The sequence below is a fragment of the Lynx canadensis genome, chromosome A1 (genome assembly GCF_007474595.2).
Source record: "Lynx canadensis isolate LIC74 chromosome A1, mLynCan4.pri.v2, whole genome shotgun sequence".
Classification (NCBI taxonomy): Eukaryota; Metazoa; Chordata; class Mammalia; order Carnivora; family Felidae; genus Lynx; species Lynx canadensis.
In genome coordinates, this window is record NC_044303.2 from 21,931,024 (window position 1) to 21,948,381 (window position 17,358).

Below are 17,358 nucleotides of genomic sequence, written 5' to 3' on the forward strand. Positions count from 1 at the left end.
TGTTGGCATATAATTTTCCATAGTATTCCCTGATAATTGCTTGTATCTCTGAGGGATTGGTTGTAATAATTCCATTTTCATTCATGATTTTATCTATTTGGGTCATCTCCCTTTTCTTTTTGAGAAGCCTGGCTAGAGGTTTATCAATTTTGTTTATTTTTTCAAAAAACCAACTCTTGGTTTCGTTGATCTGCTCTACAGTTTTTTTAGATTCTATATTGTTTATTTCTGCTCTGATCTTTATTATTTCTCTTCTTCTGCTGGGTTTAGGCTGCCTTTGCTGTTCTGCTTCTATTTCCTTTAGGTGTGCTGTTAGATTTTGTATTTGGGATTTTTCTTGTTTCTTGAGATAGGCCTGGATTGCAATGTATTTTCCTCTCAGGACTGTCTTTGCTGCATCCCAAAGCGTTTGGATTGTTGTATTTTCATTTTCATTTGTTTCCAGATATTTTAAAATTTCTTCTCTAATTGCCTGGTTGACCCACTCATTCTTTAGTAGGGTGTTCTTTAACCTCCATGCTTTTGGAGGTTTTCCAGACTTTTTCCCGTGGTCGATTTCAAGCTTCATAGCATTGTGGTCAGAAGTATGCATGGTATGATTTCAATTCTTGTATACTCATGAAGGGCTGTTTTGTGACCCAGTATGTGATCTGTCTTGGAGAATGTTCCATGTGCACTCAAGAAGAAAGTATATTCTGTTGCTTTGGGATGCAGAGTTCTAAATATATCTGTCAAGTCCATCTGATCCAATGTATCATTCAGGGCCCTTGTTTTTTTTTTTTTTTTTTTTTTAAATTTATTTTTCAACGTTTATTTATTTTTGGGACAGAGAGAGACAGAGCATGAACAGGGGAGGGGCAGAGAGAGAGGGAGACACAGAATCGGAAGCAGGCTCCAGGCTCTGAGCCATCAGCCCAGAGCCCGACGCGGGGCTCGAACTCACGGACCGCGAGATCGTGACCTGGCTGAAGTCGGACGCTTAACCGACTGCGCCACCCAGGCGCCCCAGGGCCCTTGTTTCTTTATTGACCATGTGTCTAGATGATCTATCCATTTCTGTAAGTAGAGTGTTAAAGTCCCCTGCAATTACCACATTCTTATCAATATGGTTGCTTATGTTTGTGAGTAATTGTTTTATATATTTGGGGGCTCCTGTATTTGACGCATAGACATTTATAATTGTTAGCTCTTCCTGATGGATAGACCCTGTAATTATTATATAATGCCCTTCTTCATCTCTTGTTACAGCCTTTAATTTAAAGTCTAGTTTGTCTGATATAAGTATGGCTACTCCAGCTTTCTTTTGACTTCCAGTAGCATGATAAATAGTTCTCCATCCCCTCACTCTCAATCTAAAGGTGTCCTCAGATCTAAAATGAATCTCTTGTAGACAGCAAATAGGTGGGTCTTGTTTTTTTATCCATTCTGTTACCCTGTGTCTTTTGGTTGGCGCATTTAGTCCATTTACGTTCAGTGTTATTATAGAAAGATATGTGTTTAGAGTCATTGTGATGTCTGTAGGTTTCATGTTTGTAGTGATGTCTCTGGTACTTTGTCTCACAGGATCCCCCTTAGGATCTCTTGTAGGGCTGGTTTAGTGATGATGAATTCCTTCAGTTTTTGCTTGTTTGGGAATACCTTTATCTCTCCTTCTATTCTAAATGACAGACTTGCTGGATAAAGGATTCTCGGCTGCATATTTTTTTCTGTTCATCACATTGAAGATTTCCTGCCATTCCTTTCTGGCCTGCCAAGTTTCGGTAGAGAGATCTGTCACGAGTCTTATCGGTCTCCCTTTATATGTTAGAGCACGTTTATCCCTAGCTGCTTTCAGAATTTTCTCTTTATCCTTGTATTTTGCCAGTTTCACTATGATATGTCGTGCAGAAGATCGATTCAAGTTATATCTGAAGGAAGTTCTCTGTGCCTCTTGGATTTCATTCCCTTTTTCCTTCCCCAGATCAGGGAAGTTCTCAGCTATTATTTCTTCAAGTACACCTTCAGCACGTTTCCCTCTCTCTTCCTCCTCTGGAATACCAATTATGCATAGATTATTTCTCTTTAGTGCATCTCTTAGTTCTCTAATTTTCCCCTCATACTCCTGGATTTTTTTATCTCTTTTTCTCAGCTTCCTCTTTTTCCATAATTTTATCTTCTAGTTCCCCTATTCTCTCCTCTGCCTCTTCAATCCGAGCCATGGTTGTTCCATTTTATTTTGCAGCTCATTTATAGCATTTTTTAGCTCCTCCTGGCTGTTCCTTAGTCCCTTGATCTCTGTAGCAATAGATTCTCTGCTGTCCTCTATACTGTTTTAAAGCCCAGTGATTAATTTGATGACTATTATTCTAAATTCACTTTCTGTTATATTGTTTAAATCGTTTTTGATCAGTTCATTAGCTGCCGTTATTTCCTGGAGATTCTTTTGAGGGGAATTCTTCCATTTTGTCATTTTGGATAGTCCCTGGAGTGGTGCGGGACTGTGGGGCACTTCCCCTGTGCTGTCTTGAATAACTTGCATTGGTGGGGGGGGGCCGCAGTCAGACCTGATGTCTGCCCCCAGCCCACTGCTGGGGCCGCAGTCAGACTGGTGTGTGCCTTCTCTTCCCCTCTCCTAGGGGAGGGATTCACTGTGGGGTGGCGTGGCCCATCTGGGCTACTTGCACACTGCCAGGCTTGTGGTGCTGGGGATCTGGCGTATTAGCTGGGGTGGAATCGGCAAGGTGCATGGGGCGCGAGGGGCAGGCTCAGCTTGCTTATCCTTTGGTGATCCACTTCAGGAGGGGCCCTGCGGCAGCGGGCGGGAGTCAGACCCGCCGGAGGGATAGATCCACAGAAGCACAGCGTTGGGTGTTTGTGCGGTGCAAGCAAGTTCGGTGACAGAACCAGTTCCCTGTGGGATTTTGGCTAGGGGATGGGCGAGGGAGATGGCGCTGGCGAGCGCCTTTTTTCCCCGCCAAGCTGTGCTCTGTCCTCCGGGGCTCAACAACTCTCCCTCCCGTTGTCCTCCAACCCTCCCATTCTCCGAGTAGAGCTGTTAGCTTATAACCTTCCAGATGTCAAGTCCCGCTTGCTGTCGGAACACACTCTGTCCGGCCCCTCCGCTTTGCCAGCCAGACTCGGGGGCTCTGCTTGGCCAGCGAGCCGCCCCTCCGCCCCAGCTCCCTCCCGCCAGTCCGTGGAGCGCGCACCGCCTCGCCGTCCTTCCTACCCTCTTCCGTGGGCCTCTTGTCTGCGCTTGGCTCTGGAGACTCCGTTCTGCTAGTCTTCTGGCGGTTTTCTGGGTTATTCAGGCAGGTGTAGGTGGAATCTAAGTGATCAGCAGGACGTGCGGTGAGCCCAGCCTCCTCCTACGCTGCCATCTTCCTCCCCAATTCTTTATTCCATAAAGCCGAAAATCTTAGATTTTGATAGAGCAGCTCATGGGAACGTGACATCTGATATGTTATTATTGTACTCTTTTTCTATGTCAGAATTATTTCATAAAAAAGTAAATGCAAATCAGAAGAGGCACAAATAGACTGCTGTAGCACTGGAAGCTGCCTACACAGTATAAATGATAGACCCTCTCAAGACCCTCCTGACTGAAGAAATTGTAGGAGGCCATGTATCCTGTCATCCAGCTCCTGTGGAATTTTAACATCATCTTAGATGAGAACAAGCCACATAAAATTTTGTTCAAAAATGCAGGATTATGGAAGTATTCAGTGGGTGGCCAAAGAGAAATAACCTACTTCTGTCCTCAGAATTTGGATCATCTAATCATTGGACAGAGTGGGTGCATTTAAAAATAGCTGACCACTTCTTTACTTCTATGTGCCTGCCCTGTACCCTGTGTTTCCTCCACTGAAGTAAGAACTGAATTGTTCACTTGCCAAGTATAATATTTTGTTATTTAGAAAAAGCAACAGCTGAGTCCGAGAGTGTTTTTTTTTCACAGTTCTGTGTTAATAGTTTTTTCCCCAAAAACACCTTCCATAAGGGGCAGAAAATGTTTAACACACTACTACTAAAATGTCTTTACTAGATTATTTTCATTAGCTTGCTGCTAAGTTCAGAGAAGTGAATGAGATGCCATCTCATGTTTTTTTCTGTTGTTGACCAGCAGGATGGTATGGTGGGAAAGTGCTGGATGGAAATCAAGAGACCTGGGTCTTTGTTCTGGCTTAATTGCCACCAGTGACTTTGGGCAAATCCATCCGGATCTGATTCCTCACTTGCCGAATGCAAGCGTTGAATTCATGTCAGTAGTCTAGTCAGTAGTCTGTTACTCGGTTCAGACCTTTGTCTTGTGATTCTGGCTGTCCCAGAGGGGTGCCCAGTGTGAACTTAGGAATCAGCTATGAGTTGGCTCCCTTCCCTTTCCCTGTTAATTTCCTTTATAGCAAAGGACCATGATACCACTTCCCACCAAACCAGGTAGGGGATGGGGGTGGTCTGTACCTTTTGGCCCACTTCTTAGAACAGCTGGAACTCAGGCATGGCCAGTGACGAAAATGTTCCTGAGTGTATTACTCTGTCACTCAGATCCTAGCAGTGGCTGCTATTGCTATTTCCCTGAAAACAAGAAGCTCCACCCTCACTTCTTCCAAAATACAACGGCCAGCTTGACAATTCACCTAAAAAAAGTACAGAGAACAAGAAATATCCTAGTTGAGAAATCCTTTCCATGTGGTCTTACTGAAAAGAAGGCAGAATTGCAGATTAATTTGGTGAAAGCCTGACCATGAATTACCTACTTCCTTCAGGACCTGTTCTTTTTAGCAGGCCAACCACTCTGGTCTTGACGTGCCAAATCTAAGTCTATTGATGGAGGAAACAATTCAGCTGAGTAAATTTAGGAATCAGCTATGAGCTGATGTAATATTAATAATTTTTCTAAAAATGTTAACAGTACAGTAAAAGAGTGCTTATTTCAACTTAATGTTTCATCAACTACTTTAAATTTTTTTAATTTTTATTTATCGTAAAAGAGAGAAAGAGAGAGAGAGAGGGCTGGGGAGGGACAGAGAGAGGGAGAGAAAATGTCTAGCAGGCTGCACACTGTCAGTGCAGAGCGTGACATGGGGCTCGATCCTGGGAGATCATGACTTGAGCTGAAATCAAGAGTCCAACGCTTAACTGACTGAGCCATCCATACGCCCCCATCAACTATTTTAAATAGTGCAGAATGCTCAACTTTATCATATCTTCATCTGAACTCAATGTGCCCTTTTTGCTTATTTAACCAAGTTGTGGAGAGAAAAAGTGAAAAGCTGTAATTAAGACCTCACCTCTTTTTTCTACTTTTTAAGAGACTCTCTTTAAAAATTCATAAAATAGTCCCCTCTATGTTTGTTTATAGAAAGGTTTATAAAGGGTATTTGTGACCAACTTTACCAATATCACCAAACATACTACTCATGTCTCATTGTGATAATCCTGGCGCTATTTATAATATTATTACCTACTGGGGCGCCTGGGTGGCACAGTTGGTTAAGTGTCCGACTTCAGCCAGGTCACGATCTCGCGGTCCGTGAGTTCGAGCCCCGCGTCAGGCTCTGGGCTGATGGCTCAGAGCCTGGAGCCTGTTTCCGATTCTGTGTCTCCCTCTCTCTCTGTCCCTCCCCCATTCATGCTCTGTCTCTCTCTGTCCCAAAAATAAATAAACGTTGAAAAAAAAAATTAAAAAAAAATATTATTACCTACTTTAACAAATAACAGTTGTGATAGTATATAAGGAAAACGAAGACTAGTGATATTTATAAGGAAATGGGAATATTATTAAAATAAGAAATTTTTTAAAGTTGCTTTTCCATGTAATTTTGGAATAAGTATATAGCTTCTTACATAATTTCTACAGTTGTGTGCAATTTGTAAATCCCAAAGACTTGGATTCCAAAATCCCAAAGCAGTTGTCAGAACAACAACGTCTCTTATTGTAGCCTTGACCGTACCTTAAATGGTGATTGGCTCACTTCATTGTAAGAAGAAGCTGTAAATATTAAAAACATAGTAAATGAGGAAGCAGTTTACAAACCACCATGTATAGAATGCAAGCCCAGTTTTGTCTAAAATATATTTATAGCTATATGCACAGAAAGAAATGCTGGAAGGACGTACACCAGATATTCACAGTGGTATCTTTAGGTGGAGAAATTATTTAAGAGGTTTTTTTTTTTCCTTTCTTCTTTGTGTCTTTCTTTTTCTTTGTTTTCCTGGTTTTCCACACGTATCACTTTCATAATCAGAATGATGATAAGGACAGTGGCAGTGAGGGGGATGATTTCAGGAGAATCTGCAGAGTTTTAAGCATCGTGAACTTCCAACCTGCTCTCTTCCTCCCTGCTCACTTCCCTCCCAGGGTTTTGTTTCTCCCCGCACAGGTGGTAGGGCCCCGTCTGGTCCAGCTGTGGGCTCACTGGTGCTCACAGACATCAGCCAGCTTGCAGAGGCAGGGATCGGGTCCTTCTTTCTTAAATAGGAAAAAAGTTACTGTCTTTGATCAATAATGACAGGTATTGTGTCAAAATATTCTAAATATGATATCGCTCAGATTTGTATTCACCTGAAGTGGGGAGCCTTTAGAATGAAGAGGCCTTATTTTATACTTCACTGGAATGGAATTTAGCTTTGAGTTACTTCCATGTAACTGTAACGGGAGCCCCAGTTTCAAATCCACGTACGAAGCACTCAGGGCTTCCGGCATGCCTCTCAGACAGTAAGGTTAGCAAAGCAGAATACTAGCCTTCCAATGCCTTGTTTAGTGCAAATCCCTCTTGGCAAAATAGAATTTGAACGCAATGAATGAATGTGTGTATAAGGCATGCTTTTTTTTTTTTTAATCTTTCATAAAAAAGCATTCAGGTTTAAAATAGAGAGCAAAGTATTCTTAGTTTTCTGAGTTAAAAATATTTGTGTTGTGGTCATGATATTTGCCTTTCTCTACCCATGCCTGAGAACTCCATGAATCACAGTTCTGAAACGTGTGTAAATGCAGGGATACAGCCAATAAGACCACACTATAAAAAGAGAAGCCACAGGTAGTTCCATTTGTCTGACTTGTTTGGGGATGGTTTGAAAATAGCATGTTAAAAAAATGGGCTCAGCAGAGAGAGAACCAAGAAACTGCCTATACTGGTCATAATATTCAGAAGGTTTGGCTCACCGTGCCCTGATTTAGAAGTGTGTTCCTGGGGCGCCTGGGTGGCTCAGTCAGTTAAGCGTCTGACTTTGGCTCTCATGACATGATCTCATGGTTTGTGAGTTCTGCTGTCAGCACAGAGCCTCCTTCGGATCCTCTGTCCCCGTCTCTCCCTCTGCCCCTCCCCTGCTTGCACTCTGTGTCTCTCAAAAATAAACATTTAAAAAAAGAAGTGCATTCCTTATGGTGCTGGGTCATCTCCAGCCGCACTGGGGCCCTCAGTTCCTGGCCGTCTCAGAAGGATTGTGCACTGTTACATCAGCTGCCTCTAAGCAGCAGCTACCTTTAGAGGCAGCAGAGTTCAAGAGTCATAAAAAATTAAAATAGGAAAAAATTTTAAACTTGAACGCAAAGTTAGCAATTTTTTGGTGTACCGTGTGGAGATTCAGTGTAGTTAATCCAGTGATGCCTGACTGCAAATTCCTCTACGTTTCACATTTATGTTGGATTGAAACAGAGAAGCTTAGTTTATCCAATATAATCTTTTTTATTTTTTAGAAAGAAAGACTATTATGAGTTATATACTTAGTTGCCACAAAATGCCAGACAGTTTCTACCTAAAACTTCACAGCAAGTCCCTTGTAAACAAATGGTAACCACAGGAACCACATATTTGGCTTTAGCGCATGATTTTCTGACATACTAATAAGTATTGTATAAAGGTCAGGCATTCTGTATAACAACGTAAACCAGTTGGGGGTCCTTATTAAAACAAAAATATTTATTTTGAGAGAGAGAGAGAGAGTGACTGTGTGTGTGTGTGTGTGTGTGCGCGCGCGCGCATGCAGGGGAGGGGCAGAGACAGGAAGGGAGAGAATCCCAAGCGGGCTCCCGTCCATCAGCACAGAGCCCAACGCAGGGCTCAATCCCAGGAACCATGAGATCATGACCTGAGCCAAAATCAAGAGTTGGATGCTTAACACACCGAGCCACGCAAGCACCCCAACATTTAAGACATTTAGAATCGAAACAGAGTAAAATTTAAAATGTTCATAGATGGTTCTAATGTGCTCCTGGCTAGCTGGGGAATTACTGACTTCCCTCAGTGGGGAAGCATAATCTGGGGCCTCTATATTTTACTAACACAAGTAGCACGAGGACCCCGAGTGGGGTCTACGTTGTGGCTGCTGTGCGTTCCTTGTCCGAGGTGTTTCTTTACGTTTCAGGTGTTCGTGGCCAGTCCTCACAAAACACAGCCTATCGTGGAGATTCTATTAAAAAATCAACCCAAACTCATTGAGTTTCTGAGCAGCTTCCAAAAGGAAAGGACGGACGATGAGCAGTTCACCGATGAAAAGAACTACCTGATTAAACAGATCCGGGACTTGAAGAAAACCACCCCTTGAGGGGCTCACCCACCCTCCTGCCACAGTCACCGTGTCATTTGTACAGAAAATGTCATTTGAAAAAGTCATTGTTCTTGGGAAGGTTTTGGAGGTGCCTGTTTTTTCTCAATTCATTGTTCAGGGTAGATGGAATATAAACATTTGAATGAAAAATGATTAACCTAGAATAATGTATTCATTTGAATCAAGTCTGGGATGATTTATGTCAAATCAGAGCCACTGTATTAGATGTTGATAAACACAGTTTTAACCCTTTGTTGGCAAAAGGCAGCAGGGTCATGGGCTTGCAGATCTGAGTCCTGGGTCAGCACAGGCCACTGAGTAGAAGCCCAAAGCACGGGCATCACTGAGCCCTCAAAATTAAGTTCTCAGAGGAGAACTGGCCGTGGGGGCGAGAGGCGCAAAACCATCCCACCTATCTGCACTTGGACACTCAGTTTTGTCAAGGTGCTGAGAGAGCTGGTGAAGTAAGGTCCACGTTTTCAGTCGTCCTTGTTCCCTGCCTGTGTGCTCGGACTGTAGCTAACTTGCTAGGGAAGCACAGCCCCCCTCTCCCTCACTGTCCGAGCCCTGTCGCAGTGGCTCTCCTCAGCACCCGACTTCCTGGGGCACCCCCTGCAACCTCCAGCCTGGTTAGCGGTTAGTGGGGGACCAGCCTAGCAAAGGGAGGATGCATCAGCAGGAGTCACAGGGACTTGGGGACCCATGGGTAGGACCTGCTCACAGATGGTGAGGCCGGGGGCACTGCTGTTTCACACAGGCTCCTGGAGGGTTAGGGAATGTTTGGAATAATTCGACTGTTCCTCATTGTCATTATGGGAAAATTTTTTTGTGGTGAAAGTTGTTTTAGAGTAGGAATCACGCACTGGGATGCCTGGCATGTACAAAACTGTGGGTCTAGAGGGTGAGACCCGCTTCTATAAAGAAGTGAACTTGCCATTGGAAGGGCAAATGAGTAAATGTGTGCAAAAAACTCTTAAATGACCAAAAGTTATCTTTTTTTATCTTTATAATTATTTTCTAATTAGCTGCCACTCTGATTTCCCATCAAAGCTTTCGGCAACAAGGTAGAAACCCTACAAAATTTTGGTCTCAAATATTCTCTTGCATACCCGTATGATTAAGGGACTTAATTTGTGTTCTTTTAAAAAAAAAAGGCATGGGCCAACAACAAAAAAGGTTATGGTTTGTTTTTAGACCTCAAGTGTATGGAATGAAATCTTAAAGCTATATTTGCAAGACATTAGGGGTATAATGATTAATGTGTATTTTTCGTATCTTTCTAAATCGTGAGGGGTCGCCTTCCATCAGGACCCACACTTTATACGACACCGTGTGCCGTGTTCTTCAGTGGGCATTTCTCCACCAGAGAGGGAAGGATGCCTCCCCAGGGATCCTCCTCTGGGCTCCGTGCCCTCTGTCGCTTTTGTATGTGAAGGATTACCTGGCAGGGGTCCACCCTTCTTGGCAGGGGCGCAGGTCCATGTGGTTCTGGGCCCAGCGTGGAGTCCTGAGGCCAACGGAGAGGGGCCTGTGGGACCTCTCACAGCAGCTCTGGCCAGTGCCGGCGCGGACGGCCACCCCCACCCGGCGGCGCATTCGAGGACCTTCGTTCTTTAGCTGACTAAAGTCAGCTTATTTTTATAACATTCCCGGACAGTCCAGGCTCTCCTAGAATTTGACTTTTCTGATTTTGCTTATTTGATTCAAAGAGAGGACTGTAAACATTCAAAAAGAGAGAGAGAAGCCCTATAATCATTGGAAATTTATTTGGCTGCTAATACTGTTCTGCAACATCTTAGGACACATGTTTCCATTTGGAAAGCAATGCCTTGTTGTAATTCTTTTTTGATAAATAAAATGTTTTATTTCCTCTGGGCGTGAATTAGCTCTTGGCCAACAAATCCTTACCCTAGATCAGTACCTGTCAAACAGAAAACTAGAGCCTAAGAGGCCATGAATGAAGTAGATGGGGTTTTGTGTGAGACAGATTTGTAAATTATTAACGTGAAAGGGGGGAGCAAGAAGCTCACAGTCAAAATATGTTTGCACAAAATTCACTGTAAATATTGTGAGAATTGAACTTGGAGAAGATCCTATTTAATAAGCTATTTCAAAACACACATTTAAATAAAGACTGACTAAATAAAAAGGTGCCACACACTCTGGTCAGTTTCCTTCCTCTGCATGTCCCCGGTTTGTGTTCCTGTCACTCCCAACAAGGAAAGCCCCAGGTGGAGGGCGGGCTGGCCTCTAGGCGGCGCTCAATCTGCCCGGAGGCCCCACAGCATCTTCCCCTGCACTTGACTAACTGCACGGCCTTGTTGCTGTCCCACTGTCCAAGTGAGGCTGCCACCGACAGAGCACCGCCTGCCTGGCACTAAATACACATCTCAGCCAGAGCCACTCCCATTTCATACTTGAGGAAACTGAGGCTCTGAGCAGTTTAACTCTCCCAGACAGCACGAGCTAGCCCTGGGGTACCAGCCCCTGGTGGCCTGAGGCCAAACTCTGTTCCTCCTCCCTCTTTCATCCTCAAAGCTGGGAACCAGGAGAGGCCCAGGGTGTCAGGAGATACTCTGTGTCCTTCCCTGCTGCCGCCTGGGAGGCTCCTGGGGGGCCAAAGGCAGAGTGAGCCAGCAAGGATTGAGATCATGATGTTCTTGGACGAGGCTCTTGGCTAAAGCCAGGCATCTGCCCAAATGTTAGGATTACCCCTGGAGAAAAGGCCGAGCGCACACAGCCCTGGTGCAAGCTTTCTCAATCGCCGGCCTCCCTGGGTTCTCTTCCTTGGCGGCTCTGGGGGGGGGGGGGCATATCTGCCAGGGAGAGGGAGGAGCAGGTGAGCCTCTCAGAGCCTCGGTCACCAGCCAACTGGTCTGTGTGATACAAAGCTGCTTGGAGCCACAGTGCAGTCTGGAAATTACGCAAGACCTGGAAGAGATCATAATAATGTAACAGAAAATGAAATAGGAGAGTCACACTTTTTTTTAATATGAAAAGACAGATGTTTCCAAATAGACTTACAGATCTTTCTAGTCTACTTATACGAGCCAAAACTAAGATTTTATATCTTTTTTTTCCCCATTTTATCCAAAACATTACTGTACGTTTGGCATGAAATCGCCAACATTTTGTTCGTCCAGGAAGGTTTCGGATGCTGTAGTCAGGGCCTGTTGGTGGACAAAGGTCTGAAACAGATGAAGCTAGATTTGGTCTTCCTAAGAAGACTGAAAAGATTGAAGATGGATGTGAACAAGGCTATCATTTTATTTTTGAAATCTGGAAAGTGCTTTTATGTCGCTACCATAACGAAAGCATAGTAAAACAACATGCTAAGCCTGGCTTGCACTAGGCCTCTACAGATACGTCACCTCGTGGAGGAGAACGCAGTGACTGAAAGGGTAAGGAACGTGCTCCACGTCAAACAGCCAGCAACTGAGCCGGGATTTAAGGCTAGGTCTGCTCCCAAAGGCCGTCTCTTTGGAAAGGAGGATGCATCACAAGGCAGACCTGCTCTCTGGCTTTCCCAGGGTGGGGACAGATACTTCACGGCCCCCAAGGAAAAAGAGGGAATCCTGGATTCCAGAGCTGCAGGATAACTCAGTGGAAAGACTTCAAAAGCTAGATTCATTCAAGGGGGGCAAATTTGTTCCGCTTGGTTGTCTGATGTTTGGAAGGTCAAATGAGACCTACAGGATAGGGAATTCAATCTAGAATTTTGAACAACCCTTTGACTGCATGCAGGTATTAATTTCAGACTGTAATTCTGCACCTGCTTTTGTTCTCTTGGCTTGCTTTTTCAGTTGGACGTAACGTTGGCTTAGATTTCCTGATAGGAGTGGTTGCTGCCCAGCCGGCCATTCTTCCATCTCACATTCCTCTGTGGCCCAGAGCCACAGGGCTGCCACGAGGCAGAAGTCTGATGGACGCACATCTGATTCCTGTGGGGATCACCTAGCCCCTCCTGTGGAGGAGGGTGTATGAGGACCAACACCCTAAAATAAAGTCACAAAACCACATAAAAATTCACAACCCCTTTACCATCAACTCATACGGATTGTGATTTAATCACTACACCGTGAGCCATCTATGTTACTTTAAAGAGCCGTGACCACGGGGGACTTTGGGGAGAACATGTTAAATACGTTAATCTGTCCTTTAGGAGAGGTTGGAAAACATGACTTCCCTTAGTTTTAGTTCTCCTGCAATTTGAATTGCAAAGCAACCAAAACATTGATTTATTCAACCACTTGTTTACCCATGTAACCCAATGTCCATTGAACTAATTCTGGACCAACCACAGAGGGACACAGCAGGATTGCCAGAGGGGTTAGGCCTCGTATACTGTCCCTGAGTCAGCAGGGCAGGTCAAGGCCGACTGAAAGTGGGAACCCATGAGGAAGCACTGGAGTCCGTGGAGCCACTCCGAGCCCTCCATCTTCCAGAATGGGGGCTGGCCACGGGACAGCGCAGTTCACTGGGGAGCTCCCCAGGCTGATCCCAGATTCAGAGAAACCTTGCCAGGGTACATGTGGCTGCCACTTGGCTTCTCCTCGCAGCTCTGACAACTTGAGACCCAAATTCATTAGTCCTGGAAACGCGTTTCGGCTTAGCTAAATGGACACATTGCAAACCCACCACTGAGGGAATTGTTTCCACATCCTCTTCGTGTCCTCTCTCTCTCTCTCAAAGACCTCTAGTTTTTCCCCTTAAACGACATGAGAGGTTTGCACAGTCAGTGAAAGGCCACACGGACGGTGCGGAAGGCCACACACCTGGACTTCATTCCAGCTCCACGACCAGCTCTTGGAGCTGAAGAATCACTGAGCTGCAGTTTCCTGCCCAAAAAGCAAGGCAAAAAGAAGACCTGCCTCACAGCGAGGTTTTGCAAGTGAAGGCGCTAACGTGGGTGACCTGTGAGTCACGAGCCAGCTCAGGAGGTGCTTCCCTGTCTTCGCCCTCAGTGGCCCTCAGGGGCTCACTGCCAGCCGGGGAAAAGGTTTGCTGTGTGCAATCCAGGCACTAGGAGCCACAGGCCGTGGAGCATGGCACGGTCAGAGAATGACGAAGCGCGTGCCCTGTGTGTCAGGTGTGGATGTGTGGAGGGGGCCGGGAGGGGAGTCTTGAATGCTGTCCTAAGGGTTTAATACCATCATCAAGGCAGCTATTGCTGACTTAGTGCCTGCTGCTCTAGACACTTCAGGAGGTACAAAACTCAGTCCTCAAAACCACCGTAGGAGGCGTGTGCTGATTACCCTGATTTTACAGATGCGGAAACAGAGGCAGAGCGAGGGTCACTTGCCCAAGATGGTACAGGGAGCACATGGCTGAGCGGGATTCAAACCCACAGCCCAGAGGCAGAAGCTACAGGACTTGTGAGACATTCAGGACTTAACATCGACCACACCTAGTTCCGTGCCATTTCTGGAAGATAAGGGCGAGGACGAGGGCACCTCACAGGCCTGTGGCTGTGGCCATGTGCCCACCCGAGGGACAGAATCATGTGAGAGAGACGGTGAGGGCAGCTCTGGATAGTTTGGTATGGTATCTCCACATGGAGACTCTGGGCAGCAGGTGGACAAATGAATCTGGAGCTCAAGAAAAGTAGGGGCCAATCGCACTGATTTGGGGGGGGTTACGGAAGTCCACGTGCGGAGGAAGCCACCCGTTCCTTGCTGTAGTTGGGGCCTCAGAACACACCCAGTCCTTCACCCCATTTTCAGGTGTATTCTTATGTTACCTGTAGCTGTGGAGGCTCAGGGGGAAACCACCATGTTCCTCCCCTTCAGCCTCCTCCATTTGTTCAGTGAGGGTTGAGGGCTGCTGGGTCTGTACTCCTTCCTCCCTGACGGCCCCAAGTTCTTTCTAGGTGTCCACCAGACCCAGTCATGGCGACATCGATCCGAGTGTGTGTCTCATGCAGTAAGTAAGCTCTGTGGGCCAGAGCTGCTCACTAAGAGGCTTGGTATTTCCATTAAAGACCAGGCTGACATACTTTTGAAAAAGTGCCATCGAGACAAAAGGTGGTTGACCTCCCAGCTAGGCCCGGCTCTTTCCCCAGCCCCATCCTGGAGAGGCCCTGGTCCAGACGCCAGCTTCAGGAACAGAGGGGAGGCCCTGACTGCAGACTGCTGTTCCTGCTGTGGGGGAAGAAGCCTCTGCCGTTTTCTGGGGGCGATGCATGGCATTCACAGGGCCGTGACCTGGCCCATCTGTGTGAATGAGACTCTGTGCTGCCTGGGGTGTGGGAGGAAGGAGGAGGGCATGCCCGCAGCCACCTGGTGGCCTCTGGCAGCACCAGGCTGCCCTTCACCTCGATAGGGGACATTTCCAAGCGGACTGGCGGTTTTCAGTTGGCAGTCGGCTGTGCCCGTCTGTGTCCTCGAGTGGCACACAGCCTGAGCCACCAGGAAACCAGCGCCTGGAGGAGAGGGCCAGGGCAAGGAGGGCATGCAGGACTTCACCCAACGTCGCTGTCGGGAAAGGCTCAGGACCTGGCCCTGGCCTCATGGAGAGGAGCTGGGATCTGGTGTGAGCTGCCCGCGGGAAGCCAGTGAGGAGCTGATGGGCCACCTCGCTGGAGACGATGCCCCAGTGTCCCTGTCCCTGCGGCTGCTCCCCAGGCTGGATGCTGCCCTCTCCTCAGAGCTCCTCTCTGCAGCCCCCAACAGTGCCAAGGAGAGGAGTCTGTGAGTCAATTCACCACAGAAGGGCCATCCAGGATGCGCTGTGGCTGCTGGCGGTGGAATTCATTCACGGTCAGGCACAGTGCCTGACCGGCGGCCAGAACCCTCTCCACTGTCAGCCCTTCTCTCCCTCCACGCTCCAGGACAGGGGAGACTGTGACCACTGTCCCTCCACCCCTCCTCTCTGACCACTCCTCTCCTGAATGGCCCCATATACCCTCCTCTACCTCTACACCCCCATGTGCATGCCCGTGACCCCCATCACTGTGGACCCAGACCCCTTGTCTGATCTCCAAGGGGCTAAGCTTTCCTGCTTCTGGACGGGCACTAGGACCCCGAGGCAGAGCCGGTGACTTCCCGAGCGCCCCCCTCGACGCCCCACTTGCTCACACCAGCAGCCTACCAGGTCCTGAGTGACTCCTCTCCGTCCTCTCACCCCCAGTCCATCCCTCCATATTTCTACTCCCCAATCACTTGCCCGGCCTGAGCGCTTCTCTGCGGCCACGCCATGGCCCTGCCCCTGACCGCAGCTGCTGCTGCTGCTGCTGCTGCGGTGTGTGTGTGGGGGGGACTTTCCTGCGGGGGCCCCAGCTCTCCGCGCACTTCCCAGGGGAACTTCTCATAGTTCAGACTGGCCCCGGCCCTCCCCTGCCCCATAACCTCCGATGGCTTCCCTGGACACTCAGAAGCACACCCAAGCCCTTGCCACTGTCCTCCAAGCACCGGGTGCCTGGTCTGGCTCCCAGGAGGTCCCAGCAAACCCCGCTTCTTGTCAGTTCCTGCCCTGGGCTTTCCCCTTCTAGGCTGTCACTTTCGCCTGGAGCTATTCTCCAGCATATACTCTGTCTGGCTGCCTCTTGACCCCATCCTTCAAACCCCCAGCTTAAATATCTGCCTGGGTCTTCCCCAAGCACACCAGGAGCCTCCCACACCAGGTCGCAGACCTCCTGGAGCCAGGCAATGTCTGTCTGCTTCACAGACACATCCTTGGAGTCTAGCTCAGTGACTGGAACGTAGAAAGTGCTGACTTGATATGTACATTTTTTCAATCAGTATTTTTGAATGAAAGACCGATTCATTCTTTATGAATCATAATTTCACTTGTGTCTTTCCCCTATTACTTCCTGTGGCACCACCTCTAGGCTGATCCTGCTAACTCCCTGCAACTCTGCCCTCTTTCTGCTCAATTCAGTCACATTCTCTCTCCCCTCTTCTCATTCCCTACAAATGTCACCTTTGCTCATATCCTCATCGTTTCTCATTTTGATCCAACCACCAGCCATCACTCCACACGGATGAATTCTCCACACTAATGCTGGAGTGATTGTTTAAGGGTACAAATATGATTCTGTCCTGTTACAACCTTCTATGGCTCCCTATTGCACCACAGAAGTGTTCCAAAAGCCCTTCTTGGTATCATTCTCCCCTGCCAACCTCCTACTCCTTGCTGGCTGATGCTACAACCATATACAGTTCCAGTGAGTCATACTGTCCTTCCATGTCCCCTCCATGCTCCTCTGCCCCACCCCCCAATTCCAAATCCCCAAGCATCCAATAATACTCAAATTCTAGTTTCACTTACCAGCCACACCTGCATCAATTTCTGGGTCATGCAGCCATTTGGTAGCTAAAACAAATAACAGGTATTGCTGTATTCTTCCTGCCAGAACCTTTCTTTTTAGTGTTATCTGTGCCTTGAGTAGGATACAAGTAACACATTGACCAAATGACTGATTGACATCGGTCCAGGAGGGATGCCTAATTAAGTGGGTATAATAGAATTAACAAGGAGTGTGACAGGTTGCAGTACTGGGCCAAAGCTAACCATGAATAGATTTAAGAAGGATAAATGTGAAGTCCTGTACCTGAGTCCAAAAACAAAACTGCAGCTTTGCAGGAGGAAGCACAGGTGCTCAATCAAGGGTTTCTGGTGACTCTGACATCTGAGCCTGGCCACATCACCTCTTGCCTGGATTCTTGCAGTACCTTCTGGTCTGGAGTCCTGACCACTGATCTCTTCCTATGCCACTCCTCCTCCACTCCACCTGCAATCATTTCCTGTGTGAAACCATCAGTACCCCCTGCACGAGCTGTGAAACAGACATGCACACACAGCTGGAATGTTGAAGAGACATGGGTTACA

The 17,358-nt window shown here is 47.1% G+C and overlaps 1 protein-coding gene across 14 annotated transcripts in view; it reads left to right on the forward strand.

Annotated features, from left to right (window-relative positions):
* CAB39L (calcium binding protein 39 like) overlaps positions 1-10,681 on the forward strand; it is a 132,033-nt gene extending 121,352 nt beyond the window's left edge. For all 14 annotated transcript variants that reach the window (XM_030310370.2, XM_032595043.1, XM_032595103.1 and 11 more), the window contains one exon: positions 8,347-10,681. In XM_030310370.2, coding sequence (XP_030166230.1) covers positions 8,347-8,526 — 180 coding nt within the window. In that variant the 3' untranslated portion in view covers positions 8,527-10,681. The remainder of the gene's footprint in view (positions 1-8,346) is intronic.
* Positions 10,682-17,358: the final 6,677 nt, after the last annotated feature.